Raw genomic sequence first — 18,016 nt, forward strand, 5'->3', positions numbered from 1 at the left:
AAAACAAACAAACAAGAGCAATAAGTTAATAATAGATCTATTTTTTTTATATAAAGGAGTTGATTTACTGTTATAAAACACAGCTAAACTTTTGACAGCCCAGCCACTTTACCTGGCTTGTTACATCATCTGATTCAGTAGCTTCAAAGTCTATTCAAACCTTATGTTGAAGATCACCCACCTGCGCTTTTGCACTTCTTTAAGTTAAGTAGTTGAAAGACATGCTTTGAAGCTGCTGAGTTTACCCCTACAGAGAAGGACCGATGACAACAAATAGATATATGAAAACATCAGCATATTTTTAGCATTCGTCATTTCTGAGACTCCAGAACCAAAAGCAGCACTGGCTGAAGTGGCAGTGGGTTGTGTGTGTGATTTGTACTGGTTTGTATCTGGGCTCTGCGCTGTGTATCTCCTAATGATGAATGCGTGGGAGGGCCAGGTCAGGAATGGTTTCCACTTCAGTGCGCTGATTGTGTAGTTGGCAGTGGGCTCAATTAAAGTATAATAATCTGGTAATCTCTCTCCTGTTTCCATTCAGCTGCTTCACAGTGAATAGAGCCAGTGAACGAGTATAGCTTTTGAAAAGTAGGTGAACTCCTGCCTCTTTGTCTGAGCAGTTTGTGTCTAGTCAAGTAAAATGACAGGCAGAAGAGACGACTCTCCAAAACATTGCTCCCATGACTTGCATCATTACTGTCATTTATGTTTCTGTGAGATAACACTTGCTCTTTATTTTCCTTTCTAGGCTACAGATTGGATTTCTAGCAAGCTTTCCACCACGGAGAAGAGACAAGCTGATGTGAGAAGGGAGATATGGATATGTCCATGACGGGAAGATGCCGTGTGTCCCATCTCTTGGTTCTTCTCATGTTCATGTTCAGCAAGGAGAGAATCGAGGCACAGAGAGCAGGTATGCACCATTCAGGTTACTGCCTCATGCTCAGGAGCTGCTGGGGCTTTCCCGTGGCTAAGTTTTCATTGCTAGGAGGAAAACCGTAAAAACCCCGAGATGTTTACTGCTGAAAATACATAAAAAAGACCTTAGGGATGGAGATAGGTCAGGGATTGAGGTTATGGTTTAGCTGGGGTCTCTTGTTCTGTTACAGGCTTAGAAAGTTTAGCTCAGCTACTCACAGCAAGACGAGCAGTTTACCACAGTTTACTCTGGATATGCTCCATCTACTCCACACTGGCATGGTGTTTGCTTCTTCCATCACCTTCTAGGAGTGTCAGAGGAGACCTGGTGACTCTTCTGTCTGGCTGTGACTTTCCTTGTGAGCTAAATAGGGCCAAGGCACGGTTCATACCCTTTCTTGGTTCAAGGTATTTAAAAGACATGTTGATGTGGTGCTTAAGCAGCGTGGTTTAGTGGTGGACTTAGCAGTGCTGGGTTAATGGTTGAATTTGATGATCTTAAAGGTCTTTTCCAACCTGAAAGGTTCTATGATTCTAGGTTTCTATACTGTCTAGTTGCCAGCGTGGCCCCCTGGCATAGCTTTTGGTCTGGGCTGATGAACACTCTGCCCCAAATACCCCTGAATGCATTAGAGGATGGTGCAGCTGAGGGACTACTGCTACAGGCACTCAGAACAAGGACACGTTGGGTTTTGTGCAGGAGTAAGAAGAGTTATCTGGCACCAGTGATGCCACACCTGAAATGGAAAATGGTTGTAGACCCACACAATTTTTTGGTATAAAAACCCAAAGGCATTTTGAGATGGAGGTTTTCTGCCTCTTTTTCTAGGAAAGCTGCTATTCTATAGGCTTGGGTGATTTATAAGAAAGAAAAGGCTTTTTTAGGCCTTCTCTCAGTTTTACAGTTTAGCTGTTTTACAGTTTTCTTATGTGATCTATGGAAGGCTTTTTGGATGAAATTTAACAAGAATAAATACTTAGTAACCAAACAAAGTGAAATCTCACCTTTTTTCTCTGCTTCTGGATCAGTCATAGGTAGAATATAGTGGCGCCATTTATTTGTTCATTCTATGCTTACTTTAAATAATTTTGGCCTTATGGCTTGTTTTTGAACTATTTTTAATGGGAATATTGCAAAACAGTTGGTTCAGTGTCAGAATGGATCAATACAACTCCCTGAATTATGCTTTCAGAGAGTATTTCTGCAATTACAAAACTGAAATTTTGCTTTGCTATGAATTATCTCCAATATTCCCTTAACATGAACTTGTTTCTGCCAGTAAAAAATACTGTTATAATGTTCTTGGAAAACAATAAATTTCGTCCAGCAGTGGCCCTTACAGTGCTAAAAATGCAGATTAATGTTTACCAAAAGCTTTTCTGCAGCATTTCATCTCCCTCCCATCAGGTCTGTAAGCAAAGAATCACTAACTCCAAGAAAATGATTCTGAAAGACCACATTTTTCTTCCTCGCGATATTGCCTTGAATACATATCACTTTTAAAACCTTAACTCCACCTTGTTTTAAGGCTTGTTGCCCTTGAACATAGACAGGATTCATTCTGTCTGTTCTGTTTTTTTTTTTAAATTGCAGTCATGCTGTGAGTGGTTAAAATAAGCAATAGGACTGGTCTGTACCTTGTGGGTTTTGTTCTCTGCTTAGTCTCACCTAATTAAGATTCTTTCAGACATAATAGATAATTATAGTAATGAATTTGGAGAGGGGAGGTGGACAAGTGTAGATTCCTTGCTTACCTTTTACTGTTATACATTCTATCCTTTATATTCTCAAAACATCAAGTGGAACCACACGACATTCTAGCTCATATACACAGATGTGATGTAACTTACATCCCATTCTATAAAATGATATGTACCATCATCTCTACTCTCAGATTACCTTTGGAGAGTTTTCCCAGACAGACTTTTCTTGCTCTGTGGTTAGAGACAAGCATTCCCTCGCTCCCAAAATGTCATCACAGAACACAATCCCACATGGATCGTTTGGGCTGGGATAGAGTTCATTTTATTCACTGTAGCTGGTATGGGGCTGTGCTTCAGATCTGTGCTGGAAACAGTATTGGTACTATGGGGTTGTTTTTGTTACTGCTGAGCAGGTCTTACACAGGGTCAAGGCTTTTTCTACTCCTCACCGCACCAGTGAGGAGAGTGGCACAAAGAAATTAGATGGGGATGCAGTCAGGAAAGCTGCCCTCAACTGACCAGAGGCGTATTCCAGACCATATGGTGTCGTTCTCAGAAATAAAACTGGGGGGACATTTGGCTGGAGGCTGCTGCTCAGGGTCTGTCTAGGCATCAGTTGGTCAGTGGTGAGCGTTTTCATTTGTGTCATTTGTCTTTCTTGGGTTTTATTTCTCTGTCTTTGTTATTTTTATTACAATTTCTTTTTCTTCTTATTCTTATTTTATTGCATTCTATTTCAATTATTAAACTTTATCGTCTCAACGCTTGAGTTTTCCCACCTTTACCCTTCCAGTTCCCTTCCCCAGTCCTGCTGGGGGGGAGTGAGTGAATGGCTGTGTGGTGCTTAGTTTCCAGCTGAGGTTAAACCATGACAACAGATTATTTCCAAAGAGATCCCATGTGAATGGGTTGATCCCAATGTGGTCTCAATCCCATGTGCCTAGGTTGTTCCCACAGCCACTGCAGCACCTGGAATGTACTCTGCTACAGAAGCCAACACAGCAGCAGATGATGCTAATTTTTTATCAGCATCTGCCACACACCAGGTGTAAATTCAATCACTCTCACAGCCATCATGTAATACCATGAGCACTGATCTACTTGGGATGCTTTTACTCTTCTCTAAAGGCAAATCCACTTCATGTGGCTGAGCTTCCACTCTCTCCTTTCTAGTGCAGTGGGCAGTTCTGGCATTCTTCCATTCAGGGCAGAGTCACAGCCCCAGGATGAGCGAAAGCACTAGAGTTAATTTTGGTCAAAATTTTGGTGTGGGGGAATGCTTTCTGACTTTCCTGAAGGTTCAAATGTTGGAATTCAGTAAGAAAATATGGCATTTTACCATTAGTTTAAACAAGCAGTTGTACTTTGTGAGATGATGTGAGCCAAGAACTACTGGAGAAATAATCGTTGGTAGTTGTGATCAAATTGACTTTGTAGAGCAGCTTGCAGTCTTAAATTCATAATTTATTAGGGATTGTGGTCTATAACAATGAATTAAAGAAACATGTGTATATATATACACATTTTGTCCTTTTAGGGCATTATGTTGATAAATCTTGGGCATCTGTGGGATGTTTATGGATCTACTGCCTCCTGACTTGCATATATTCACAAACAGCTAAAAACATCTCCTAATTTTTTGGCAAGTGTCTGACAAATATATGACCGGTCTGGCTTGACAGGGCAAGCAAGCTGCAATTAAAATACATTTGTGTTTTGGATTACACAAGCCTCACATTACAAATATCATGGTTGCAGGCAAAGGGGTGGTTGTGGGGATAAGTGGCATTTTCCCTTACAAGGTGGCTGCCCTTTGTTGTCAAGGAAGACATCCCAAAATTCAGTGAGTCATCCTTTAGTCAATGGTCAGTGACAGAGAGCCTCAAAATTGCAATAATCTTGTTATAGACTTGCTTCACCAACACATCATGCTGAGCAAAAGAACTACTTCTAACTAAGCATAAATAAATCATAAAGTTAATGCAAGAGAGAGCATAAAAGCTTCACTACTCCCAGTCAGGATTGGCATAGGCAAGGTCAGGGCAGGTCTCTTGATCTGCTAAGGTCATTTCAAAGCATTGCCCTGGAGAAAGGCACTACAATGAAGTCAGAGAAAAATAGCTTCATATGCATGCAGATGGTGTAGGTGAAGGATTGAGCAGAGGCACTTTAGCAGCACGGGAAGAGAAAGGGTTTGCATTTCAAAGCAAAGTGTGTACTGATTTGCAGATGTCCTGAAAGAGATGAGGTGAATCACAAGGAAGAAAGGCTGTGAATCTGCACTTCCTCCACAGGATAGGGACAGAGTTTGATACCTCCTCCAAATTGCTCACTAGGGAACCATGCCTAGGGAATATTTGGTATGTCTGGTACTCTGCTTTTATCTTCCCTTAACAATATTTTCTACCTCTCTTGCAGGTTGCAAGAGTGTTCACTATGACCTTGTCTTCCTCTTGGATGCCTCCTCTAGTGTCGGAAAAGAAGATTTTGAGAAAGTTCGTCAGTGGGTGTCTAATTTGGTGGAAACTTTTGAGATTGGCCCAGACAAAACCCGTGTGGGTGTGGTGCAATACAGCGATCATCCAGCCACAGAGTTTGACCTGGGAAAGTACAAAACCCGTGAGGAAATCAAAGAGGCTGCACGAAAAATTCAGTATTATGGGGGTAACACGAACACTGGAGATGCTCTCAGGTACATCACCACCTACAGTTTTTCCAAAGAAGCTGGTGGGAGACTCAGTGACCGAACTGTTAAAAAAGTGGCTATCCTTTTGACTGATGGAAGGAGCCAGGATTTTGTCTTAGATCCAGCTACTGCAGCACATCAGGCTGGGATTAGGATTTTTGCTGTGGGTGTTGGAGAAGCCTTAAAAGAAGAACTTGATGAGATTGCTTCAGAACCCAAGTCTGCTCATGTGTTTCATGTTTCTGATTACAATGCCATTGATAAAATTCGGGGGAAGCTGAGAAGACGCCTCTGTGAAAGTAAGTGGAGCTCTGCACAACTGGAATAGGTTCAGTTAGCATGTAGGTATGAAAAGCTGTGATTTTTTTTCTTTCATACCTATAATTCTACACAGATAATTCTTTATTTTTGTGTCTTCCGCTCAGTTTGATTCTGTAAGAAATCACTGTTCAAGGCCAGGTTGGATGGAGCTCTGAGCAACCTGATCTAGTGGTAGGTGTACCTGTTCATGGCAAGGGGCTTAAAACTAGGTGATCTTTAAGGTCTCTTCCAACCCAAACCATTGTATAATGTCATGATTCAATGATTTTATACATCAGCTTTAGGGGATAACCACAGAGCAAAACATGAATTTCCTTTTGGTTCTGATATAGTTCAACTACTTTATAATATTTTGGACTACTGAATATGAAGGGTGACATTTTTTTTATACACAGATTTTGGTTGATTTCGTATAGGAACTGTTTATTTCCCCTTTACTTACTAGCATTTTACTGTGAAAAGAATGCTCTGGTATAATCCTTAAGGAAGCAAAGGGATGTTTGTGCTTTTCTGCTTTTCAGAATCCCAACTCTACTGACAACTGGTGTTCACTAGTTCTCTGACTGTCAACACCTTAAGCCTTGGTGATGTTTTGAATGACTTTTAATGGAGAATAATCTGTGGAATTTACATGGAATAAATGACTCTGAATTTCCAGCTCCTTGCTGAAGAGGACAGGAATGGCATTGTGGCTGCTATTTCCAAGCCCTTTAATGGGAACAGCAATCACACAGCCCTTTCTCCTTCCACCACTGCCAAATTACTCTCTCGTTCTCAGTGACTCCATGAAAGCTACCTGGTTTTGCTGGTTTTGCAGTGTGTGTTGTGGTTACTGTGAGTTCTTTTGGTCAACAGCATGAGATCCCACTCTTGGTTCTCTATCTGAACTTGGAAGACAAGAGCTGACTGTGATGCTGTGACACATTGCAGTGTTAGGATAATCAGGTCTGTGAGCTGGCAAGTTGTCACTGTTCATGACAACAAGTTACCTCAAAAAACCACACCTTGTAGCTGATGCTGTAAAGATCCTTCATTGATCTCTGTGACCTCCATTTTGCAAAAAAAAAAAAAAGTGTTAACACAATGCTCTGGGCTTATGTGGGGTCCTTAAAGAGTGACTAGGACAAGTAGGCATAAACTATTTGACATTACCCAGCAATATCAAGATGTGTCTGCTTTTTCAGCCTGGACAAAAATGGGTGTGGATAGTGTAATGAATACAAATGGAAGTCATGGTGGATAATGCCTGTAAGCTATGCAGACTGAGTGAGCTTGGTCTTTTTTCCCTGAAAATCCTATTTAATCATACACACAACTGGGCTGTAATAGGGAAGGGTAAGCCCTAGCTCAAACAACTTCCTACTGCAGCTACTGAACTCCAAAAAACATGATTTTCCTTTGGAATTCTACTACTTTTCTAAAGCAAGTGTTTTCTGTACTTTGTGCCTGGGTCATTTTTTGTTGCCTTCTCAAAAAATCATTTATCTGTCTGTCAGAGTATAATACCACCTGTTTGTGGCTTCCTGAGCCCATACTACATCCACATATGCGTGCAAACCCATTCTCATTATATTCCAAAGGAACAATGAGAACATCCTTCATCCTCAGTGCGATGGCAGTCACTCTCTAAGGTCTTCTATCTTCACTAGGGATTCAGTGAGAAATGGAGGCTGTGGTGAGTTTGTCACGTCTCTGTTTTTCCCTCCTCTTCAGGAGGAGGACTCCTTGCACTCTTTCTCTGCTTCAGTGTGGCTTCTCTCTCCAGATGTCCACAGGTCCTACCAGGATCCTGCCCCAGTGGGGGGTTTCCATAGGGTCACATCCTCCTTCAGACAACCACCTGCACCAGCACTGGGTCTTTCATGGGCTGCAGGTGAATCTCTGTACCCCTGTGGATCTTCATGGGCTGCAGGGGCACAGCTGCCTCACCATGGTCTCACAGGAATCTCTGCTCCGGTGCCCGAAGCACCTCCTTCCCCTCCTTCACTGACCTTGGTGTCTGCAGGGCAATTTCTCTCACATATTCTCACTCCTTACCTCTGACTATGATTGCTCCTGAGCAGTAACTTTTTCCCCTAAATACGTCATCCCAGAGTCTTCCCTAAGTCTTTTTCTTCCTGCATTTAAATCAGGGAAGCTGCTTTTGGGCAGAATCAGTTTTATCATACTTATTTAATTTAATCTTTTGCATAAGGAATGTTTTTAATAGGCATTATTTTTAGATCAGGTCTGAATAAACATGAAAATCTTTCTGTCATTGAAGCCAACCACTGAAATAGAGGATGAAATAGTGAGACCACCAAGTGCAGAAATATTAACATAGAGATCAGTTAATTTTTTTGTTATCTGAAAGTGTGAGGTGGAATTGTTTTGAGGGGTGAGAGGGACCTGACTTTTAAATTCCTTGTTGACACAGTAGGAACAGGAAAGGAGTTCACTGTAATGACTGGGCCTTCTATGTGTTTAGAAGGTAAAACTTTTAATACCTGTTGTAGTTAACTTTCAGTGGTTTTAATGATAGCACTGCATAAAACAGGAACATACAAACCACTGGGTAGGTCGAAAACGTGACAAGGGCACATACCAAGCTGCTGTTTACTTTGTGCACATTCTGAGACAACGCATATATTGCCATAGCCAAGCTCAGGTTTTAATAGACATAATCCCTTGTGAGCTCTAGGGAGACACACGAATCAAAAGGCAGAAATGGCAGGAAGTTTTTTTGTTGTACTGACCAGTGATGAGTCTTCCAGTCCTTGTACTGCTGTGCTACCAAAATGTGAAGGGTTGTGAAGTGATGCAAATGCTGGATTTCACGCTAGCAGCTGTTCAGAATCGCTTGTCTCAGGCCTCACTGGACATCTGTCCAAGACTCAGTCATTCCATCTTGCTATATTTGACTGAATTTATTGCTAAGAATATGTCATTAAATGCATTAATAGCATTTCAGCTCTCATTTGATCTTGTGGAAGTAAGCATAGCAGAATCGAAAAATAACATGTCTGCTCAGTAGGACACTAAGGCAGTGGATATATTTTTGCCAAACATCTCCATTACATTCTGGACTATATCTGGCAGGCAAAAATGGGTGATGCTTTCACAGGAAAACAGGAGAGATACATTCTACTGAAAATTCCAGAGATGCTACATGCTTCCTAAATACAGTTCCTGCTTATATGTTGTTGGGATAACAACGGGCAGCTATGGAATATTTAAAAATATACTTGCATCTGCTGCTGGTAGGTAAATACTAGGTTTATGCTTATCAAAGAGAGCAAATTGCTTTGATTTCAACTCATATTTAATTAAAGTTGGATTTGATAAGTTGATGCACGTACAAAGTTTTCAACCTCTGTTGAAACTGGCAGCACTGGTGTTTAATATTATCACCATTTAAGCCCCACCAGTGGAGATGTTGCAATGGTGACCAAAACAGCCCTACCTGCTCGAAGGTAATTGTTTCTCAAAAACACTGATTGCAGTGTTTTGGATGATTCAATACCTGAGTTTATTCTGTGATCATTAAGCCGGGCAGGTGATAAGATACAGGTTGCAAAGCTGAGAAAAAACATTCTCCAGAAATATTCTCACTCTTTACTGCCTCCATGAAGCAGAAAGCTGTGACTTGGCACCACTGGAGTACATGGCCTGTATGTGCCATTACTAAGCCTCTGCTTGTCTGTAAAAATCAGATTTCACAACTTGAAAATAAATTTGGCTTTAGAGGTACAGTCTTGGCTAAGGTTTGTGTGGTTTTTTTCTACAGCTAGTAACAGGAGAAACACAAGCAGATGTTTTCTAAGGAAGGACTATAGGACTATTATGCTCAGCATTGGTCTATGTCCAGTAGTGACTCTCTACAACCAGTTTTTAGTTGCCAGTAAGCTTGATGAGTTTTTCTGCAAGTATGTAGAAGACCAAAGGACTGTCATCACATGAATATCAAATGCTTTGCAAACAGAAGAAGACGAGGCTGAATTGTTACAACAGTGGGTTGGTACCAATGGTTTGTCATTGACTTCAGCTGATGTAGTGAGGCCTGTTATAAGACATCAAAAGCAGTCACATGTCCAGATGATTCACAAGATTTATTTTTCTATTTATACGTGTCTTTTTTGACTTTGGGTTATGAATGAAGTGCATAAAATATAAGACTTATGCTACCACTGTTCTGTTACTGATGAAAAAGTGTTTCCAGCCTTCAAGGCAACACCTTGAACACCACTCAAAAGAATAGCCTGAGACCTTCAGAGGTGTCTTTTTTTCCCAAGGTCAGCTTTGCTCAGGTTCATGATATATTCACAGAAGAACAGCAAGCTGTTTCTTCTTGGCCTTTAGTGTTAAAAATGTCTCATACACAGAGACCATGACACAGGGTAGGCACCTGAATTGCCATGTCTTCACTGACAGCTTCTAAAAGACTAATCAATATAGTCACATCTCACATAAATACTAAAATATTGGAACATATCACCACCTAAGGGTATTTGCCCAGCTGTTGACCCTCCATTTTGTACTTCCTGATGAGCTTTGGGATTTCACTGTAAAAGCATTCATTTCTATATAGCTTTGCATTAGACATAAAGGAATGGGAAAGGAGGTGGAACTCAACACGCTGTCAGGGGTGAGGAATGCTAAAGTATTTTCATGAACTCACCTGTGGTAGTAGTTTTAATTCTTTGAGTTTGTTGAGTTTGTGGATTTGGGAATTTGCATAACTGGTTTTACGTTCGTAGTTGGAGTATGACTTTATTTGGATTCTTCAAAAGTTCAGCTTAGCAGTAGTTCTAAGTCTTGCTTGGTCTTACTGCAAGAGCCCTTTGTCATCCCTGTGATGGCTTGTACGGAGTTCCTACAAATGTGAACCTGACTTCTTGTAATTTGGCAGAACTTTGTACATGCTACAAGGGCACCTATATACTTACTTGGAAAAAATCTGTGGCACCCACCTCCCTGTTGAACACAGAGAAGCTTGAGTTGGCTTGGACTAACTACTGATGTCTGACAGACTGGTTAAAGTCTGATTAGCACAATAAGTTACATGAAGATGATCTAACTCTTGTAATTCTAGCTCATTTTACATCACGCCTGCCACAGGCAGCATTCTCAGTGGAATATTCCTCACTGTGTTGCTTAAGAATATGTCCAGGCTACTTGCAGCATTTTGATTCTCACTTGAAAATCTAGTCACTTCCAGATGATTTGGGAAGTCTGTTAAAGGCTCAGCAGACAACTCCTGGTTTTTTAAAAGCTGCAGCTGGGCAGTGACCCAGCTGATGTCACCTCTGATATGTCCTGCTGCTTCTTGATGCTCTTCTCCCACAGCTGCTGCGGTGGCTTTCTGAAACTCTGTAACATCTCCAACTTCTAGCAATCACTCATGTTACAGATGACAGGATTGCTCATCCTTTCATCACCACACTTGCTGGCTAACTGCAGTTTCCTGTGAAGGCATAAAAGGTCTGCGATAGAATTTCCAACTGATTTATCTTTTGCTTGAAAATAAATCACTCTTAATGGTTGGGAGGAGATAAAATATTTCATGGGTTAAGTGGTGATCTTCTGCCATTGAGTAGGTTAAAGGACAGTCTAGTATCTCGGATTTTGGCTGTAGCCTGATGGGGGGTCGTTCTCTTCTCTGAGGTAACAAACGATAGAATGAGAGGAAATGGCCTCAAGTTGCACCAGGGAAGGTTTAGATTGGATATTAGAAAAATTTCTTCAGTGAAAGAACCGTTAAACACTGGAACATTCTGTCAAGGGCAGTGGTGGAGTCACCATCCCTGGAGGTATTTAAAAGATGTTTAAATGTGACACTTGGGGACATGGTTTAGTGGTGGACCTGGTAGTGCTGGGTTAATGGTTGGACTCAATGTTCTTAAAAATTTTTTTAAACCTAAGCAATTCCATGATTCTAAAAAACTTTCTGTTTTGCTTGGCACTCTGAAATGAATAGGTTTATTCTGAGATTTGCAACAGTGCTTTTTTATGACCAGCCCTACTTCTAAAAAAAGAAAGTCTTGTTCTTCCTAGCTTACTTCTCCCATCTGCCAGCACAGGCATTTACGTGGCCCCACCATGAACCAGAGCAGGGTTCCAGCCAATGGATACTTTTGTTTTCTTTCCCAGATTAGTTTTTACTCAGATTTAGTTCACCATGCAACCACAGGGACATGTGTTGTCCCAGGGGAGGAACTGGCACAAGCTGAGAACAACTAACTGGGAGTGGAAGACCTGGATTTTCTCCTTTGGTGCAGTAGCAGATCATATCAGCTTGATGAACATTAGCTAAGGACTTCAGAAAACTGAGGAAAATCCTCGACATGCTCACACTGCAAATGTGAGCCTGTGCTCTGCTGTCCTCTAGTTTAAGTGCACATAAAGTGGATTGCTAGGCAGGTTTTTCCAATTCAAATTCCATTTCTAGGCTTCAGCACAACTCACTTGCCTTGAATAAACAGCCTGCTTAACAAAAATATCCCACTGCAGATGGATCTCTTCAGGATTCTGTTTCATTTTCCTTAAATAGGCTTTCCAGTATGTGTAATTGTGGCTGCTTTACTACTGACTTAGCTCCTGGTCATTCAGGGAGAGATGACAGCTCTCCCTCCTCAGACACACTCCATGTCTGGCTGGGAGCATCTTGCTGGGAGTTGTTGGTAGGAGGGATGGTAGGTTGTCAGTGCCTCCAGGCAGCACTTTGATATTTCTGTGCACTCAGGCAGCTTCTCTCCCCCAGAAGGGATGTTAGCTCTGTTAGAGTTTTGGAAAGGGAGTTATTGATTTATTTTCCTTCCCTTGTACGCTGGAAAAAGCGATGTCTCAGACATTGCCTCCAGGTGAGGAGGATATTTCAGCAGCTCTGGCCCAATTGTTTTCTTTTGCTAAGAGAGAAAAGATATGAATCCAACAGTCACCCAGAGTTTTAGAAATAAGTCTGTGACAAAAAATGTTTTTACTTCTACTTTCCTTTAACATAGTTTGTGAGAAAAGGAGTATGTTCCAAACCTGAAACTTCACACTGGGAACATTCATATGAGATTCTGAAGATAGAAATATAATAAAATGAGATCAATTAAACCTTTTGCATTTGCCTTTCTTATCTCTAGCTTTTTTCTTTAGCAGTTGCAGACAAATAGTAACATCATAAACCACGGACAATCACTTTACACAAAGCAATGGATCTTTGGACTGCCAACATTGTTTTGTCTGAAATCACAGGATCTGGCTGGATGATAACATCTCCCCTAGCTTGTAAAAGTTTTCCTTGCATTTCAGGAGAGAAATCTCTGCAAATAATGTTTGATGTACAGTAAAACTAATTGTAAAACCAAAGAGAAGATTAGACTCATAACAAATAAAAGTCCCAGACATTAGAAAGAAATATTGAGACAATCAGGGAAAGTATAGGTCTCAGTGGCAGGAGAAATTACATCTTATGAAAAAGTAATGTGCCATTTAGAGAAAAAAGAGGGGGGGAATGTGGTGACTATGGGAGCCATTTCTAAATAATGTAGAAGTGAAGCAGAAATAAAGAAATAGGAACAGGCAAAAGGCTGAAACATATTCTCATGTACTGGAAGTTATTAGTAGCTTGCTTTTCAACACTATCTGCAGCCCTCACTGATTTTGCAGGAGCTGTGGGTGCTCAGCACTTTCAAAATTCAGCTGTGGAGTCCAGCTGCAATTAGAAGGAGGCCTTCTGTCTGCTCCAGTGGAGTCCAAATGATGGGGTAAAAGAGAGGATTCTTCGTTGGAGAAGCACTGTCTATCTTGGTGTTTGCTTTCTGATGGACTGATGAAGAAAGCTCAATAGAAAGAATAAATAGTGCTAAAGCTGGCCAGATGCTCAGCAAGAGACTAGGGCAAGGCATATAAAAAACCTCTGAGGTTTTATGTTTACTTACAGGCTTTTCTGTCCAAGAAAAACAAAGAGATGAGGAGAAAACCCTTCACAAATCTAAAGTGTATTAAATTTCAGCAGATCTTTTGCAGTCAGGCCTTTCTTCCTCCATTAACAGTCTCTAAACTGACCCAAACTGAAAGGACACAACTTAGTTAATGTCTTAGGCTTGTCTTGCTGTGGTTTATTTTTATACTTTATGTGATTATTCCCATAAAAATCTAATGGTCACTTTGAGCAGAGTCTGTAAATAAAGTTAAACCATTTCTCCCGTGGTTAGGTGCATCTGTAAATTAAAGATTTCCTCTGCTCTCCCTTGATTTGGGTATGTATTTCTATTTAGGATAGGGAAAACTAAATCTGAAAGGGTGCAATGGAGATTTAGTCCCAGTTCTCCTGACAGAGCTGGCAAAATGTATTGCAAATGATAGAAACTATAGATCTTTTTCAGAGCGTGCAAAACCCAATGTAATCCATTAAAAGTCCCATCACAGCATATTATACTTCTGAAACCCAGTGGGTTTCCTCAAACCTGCAGCTTCTTATGAGTTTAATGTTTCTGTAAGCCCACTATAGCAACGATGATCTTGCTCTCTCAGGGCTGGTGGATTTTTTTGCTCCTGGCTCCATACATGCCAGCCTCAAAGTCTTGTGAGGAGTAACTGCAATGACAGGTGGAGGTCCTATGAATCAACCTAATGGAGGTGCTTGGAGGTACCATTTGGGGTACTGGTTCTCAGGGAAGGACACAGATGTTGCTGGTCACAGGCTGCCTCTGACACCTGGGACAAAGTTTAGCACAAAAACTCTACTACTTTCTCATCAAGTAGATTCACTGGAAAATTTTTGAGCTTTCACAAAGTATTGAATCAAGCTCTTTGCATCACCTGAAAATTAAACTGATTTTGGAAACAATTTCACAGGCGGAAATGAACGATAAGAACAAAATGTGTTTAGGCCTAGATAAGCTGTCTTATTAGCACCTGAAACAAAATGGGCAGGACCACCTGTTTTTAAGATCTGGGATGAAACCATTGCTTCCAGGTCTGTGTCCAGCTGAGCTGTCTTTAGAAGGCTGTGTTATTTACTTCTGTTGATTACAGGCTTTTCTGTCCAAGAAAAACAAAGAGATGAGGAGCAAACCCTTGCCATGCAGCCTTCACAAATCTAAAAAGTTTTAAATTTCAGCAGATCTTGTGCAGTCAGACCTTTCTTCCTCCTTCATTAGCAAAAATGACCTCAAACTGAAGTGCCACCATTTATTCAGGTCCAAAGTAAAGTTTGTTTTTTTAAGATTTAAGGGCTTATTTTTAAGATGTAAATAGATTATAGAATCATAGAGTGGTTTGCCTTGTAAGGGACTTTAAAGATCCTCTCATTCCAATCCCCCTGCCATGAACAGGGACACCTTCCACTAGATCATGTTGTTCAGAACTCCATGAAACCTGGCTTTGAACACTTCCAGGGATGGGGCATCCCCACCTTCTTTGGTTGAACAGATCTGTGATATGTGTAAACCTCGTGTGGTTTCTCTGCAAAAGAGATATTCATATTACTGGAGTTCAAACTCAAATGACACAACTATGTACTTTCTCATACTTTGGTAATACGAGATGATGCATCGTTTCGTCTGTGAAAGTTTGTAAAGGTTATCAGCCCTATATGCCTCTGAATTTCAGCTTCTCTTTTTTCTTTTTTTTTTCCTATTTTTCAAATGAACCAAGACAACAAACAAAATTGAATTGCAATGTACCAATCTGCTGAGAATATTCCTTCCCCAGTGGCAGAGCGTGGTTTAGCTGGTGGGTTATTTCTGTTAGCAAATTGCAGGGTTAGTGATTCAATCTCACCAAATTCCCTACAAGTTACACCCAAATACTTAATTCCTTTTCAAATCAGTAAGCTTGTTTATGATGTGAAACAAAAGCAATGGGAGCACTCTGAACACCTAGGAGAACTGCTTTTAGATAAAGTACTAATTAGGTCCTTTAAAATGCAATTAAGAAATTGTTACAGGGTCTGCTGTATTAATGTAGTTACAGATGATAGAGAATAGTTCTAAATTCTACATAAAATGCTCTTTGACATGCTGTACATTCTGGTAACTGTGAGTACTACTGTTAATCCAGACCAGAATAGAGAGGGTATCTTTTCCTACCTATTGGCTAAGGTGGGTAAGGTGGCTTTTGTCCCTTGCTGTCCTAAACTGTTGAACAGCAGACTCATGGGATGTCAGGTTTCCAAACTTCATTCATTTTCTTGCAGATTAACAGTAAACATCTAGTGTCAGTTTGGCTAGAACTTGATCTATATTCTAGGAAACTAAGGAATTTAAATATAAATTACATATATATGTGTGTGTGTATAAGATATTTATTTATATCTATATATGTAAACTCTGGAAAATAAAACTGTGTCATAGAATCAACCGGGTTGGAAAAGACCTTTGAGACCACCAAGTACAACCCTTGATCCAACCCTGTCGTGGTTACCAGACCATGGCACTGATGCCACATCCAGTCTCATCTTGAAAACCTCCAGGGATGGAGAATCCACCACCTCCCTGGGCAGCCCATTTCAATGTCTGATCACTCTCTCTGTAAAAAGTTTCTTTCTGATCTGTAAAAAGTTTCTTCCTTTCAACCTGAAGCATCAGTAAGGTAGATAAAACCACAACATGGTAAAGCTCTGGTAAGGATGAAATACAGGACATTTTTACTGCAAAGTAATGACACACAATCAACCCAGTCCACCACCTCTGGGTGAGACTTGGTTTAGCTACACTGCAATAGAAATCACTGTGCTTTGTTCCTCCGGGGTTTTATAGCAAGATGGATGGCATATATTAGTTATCTACTATAAAAGCCTCTCTGTTTTGGCAGGGAAGACGTAATATCTCTGTGAGAGACTGCGATACTAATGTGACACAAGAGGGATGCTGCAGCAGAATTTTAGTCACTAGGGCTAACACTTTGTGGCAAATGGCTCTAATAGCTCAGATAAAAGGGTGTTTCTGAGTCCAAGGCAGATGTTGGATCAGATCTGAGAATCCATAAATTGAATTAAACAATTTTTTATCTTTATATTCAAGTCTCTTCAGTGGGATTCATATCATCTAACTGCAGTGGCCTGAAAGTTGTTTGTCTGGGCTCTTCTGATAGTCACTGGAAAGGAATAGACATCTCAAGAGAGTGTTCCATCCTTTTTGAGGACGACTGTCCAAGACAGATGACATGATTCAACTTCTAAGTGCCTATCTCTTTCCACTAGCTTTTGAGAGAACTTATATAACTTACCCATTGGATTCTTCACTTTGACAGCTAAAAGCAAAAGAGTTGAATCTTTCCCTACCACATTCTGGGAAAACAATAATTTTTACTTCCTTGTGTCAGTAAATCAGTCTATTGGGATTTATATTACTGATGGAAATACAGGCCAGTGTTGCTGAAAGCTCAGGTGCACCTGCTGCATTTCTCATCCAGCTTCCTGATGTTGCGGGATTTGTGCAGTGGAAGGAGACAAGGTCAGTTTAGAGAACTATTACCAAGTATTGCCATGTGTTTTGGGTCAAACATTGTGCTGCCAAATTTATTTAATCCCTAAGGGACTCACTCCTGTGAGATGGATGCTTTCCTCTCCCTTATCTTAGGCTCCTTCCTGAATGTTGTGATAAATTGGCCCTTGAAGTGAAGTGCATTGTGATATTACAACCTGCAGTCTGTTGACTCATTATAGCAAGGAGATAATGCTTTAGAAAACAACTAATGGCTGCAATACAATTAAATTAAGAGTATCAGAGACAGCTTTTTAATTAATGTTTTTGAAAGACACTTTTGCTGCAAATAACATTTTTACTGTTGTTAATTGAAGCGTGAATCCACTCATGCTTAATGATCTTTCCAGTTCTCACCTTACATAAGGTCAGACACCAAAACAAGCTGAACTTTACTGGAATCAAAATTGGAAGGACGGCAGCTCAGACCAGCTCTCATGTTAACCAAGCCCACGTTACTGGTGTGTACCAGTTGCACTCCCATAGAGACAAGCTAAGAATTCACTTCAAGGACCTGGTGAACAAACCCAGTGGAAGAACTGCTGGTGCATCCTGTGGTGAATTCATCCTGCTATGAATGGGATCAGAAAGCTGGCAAATGACTTTGAGCCAGTGGAGTTCCTGAGTACAGGCTTAGGCAATTAAACGATCTTTATTTTCTAATTATTATCTGATAGGACAAGGGGAAACAGATTTAAACCAAAAGAGGTTCAATTTAGCTTAGATATTAGGAAGAAATTCTTTACTGTAATGCTGGTGAGGCACTAGAACAGGTTGCCCAGAGAAGTTGTGGATGCCCATCCTTGGAAGTATTTGAGAGCAGGTTGGATGGGACTTTGAGCATCCTGGTCTAGTTGAAGGTGTCCCTGCCCATGGCAGGGGTGTTGGAACTGGATGATCCTTCCAAAGATCCCTTCTAACCCAAATCTTT

General features: G+C 40.7%; 1 protein-coding gene across 1 annotated transcript in view; it reads left to right on the forward strand.

Moving 5' to 3' along the window:
• Nucleotides 1-822: 822 nt before the first annotated feature.
• COL22A1 (collagen type XXII alpha 1 chain) overlaps nt 823-18,016 on the forward strand; it is a 195,150-nt gene continuing 177,956 nt past the window's right edge. Inside the window, exons 1-2 of the mRNA XM_018074383.2 lie at nt 823-913; nt 5,041-5,607. Of these exons, the coding sequence (XP_017929872.2) occupies nt 823-913; nt 5,041-5,607 (658 nt within the window). The remainder of the gene's footprint in view (nt 914-5,040; nt 5,608-18,016) is intronic.

This window comes from Manacus vitellinus, unplaced genomic scaffold (assembly GCF_001715985.3).
Source record: "Manacus vitellinus isolate BGI_N305 unplaced genomic scaffold, ASM171598v3 scaffold_1_pilon, whole genome shotgun sequence".
Lineage (NCBI taxonomy): Eukaryota > Metazoa > Chordata > Aves > Passeriformes > Pipridae > Manacus > Manacus vitellinus.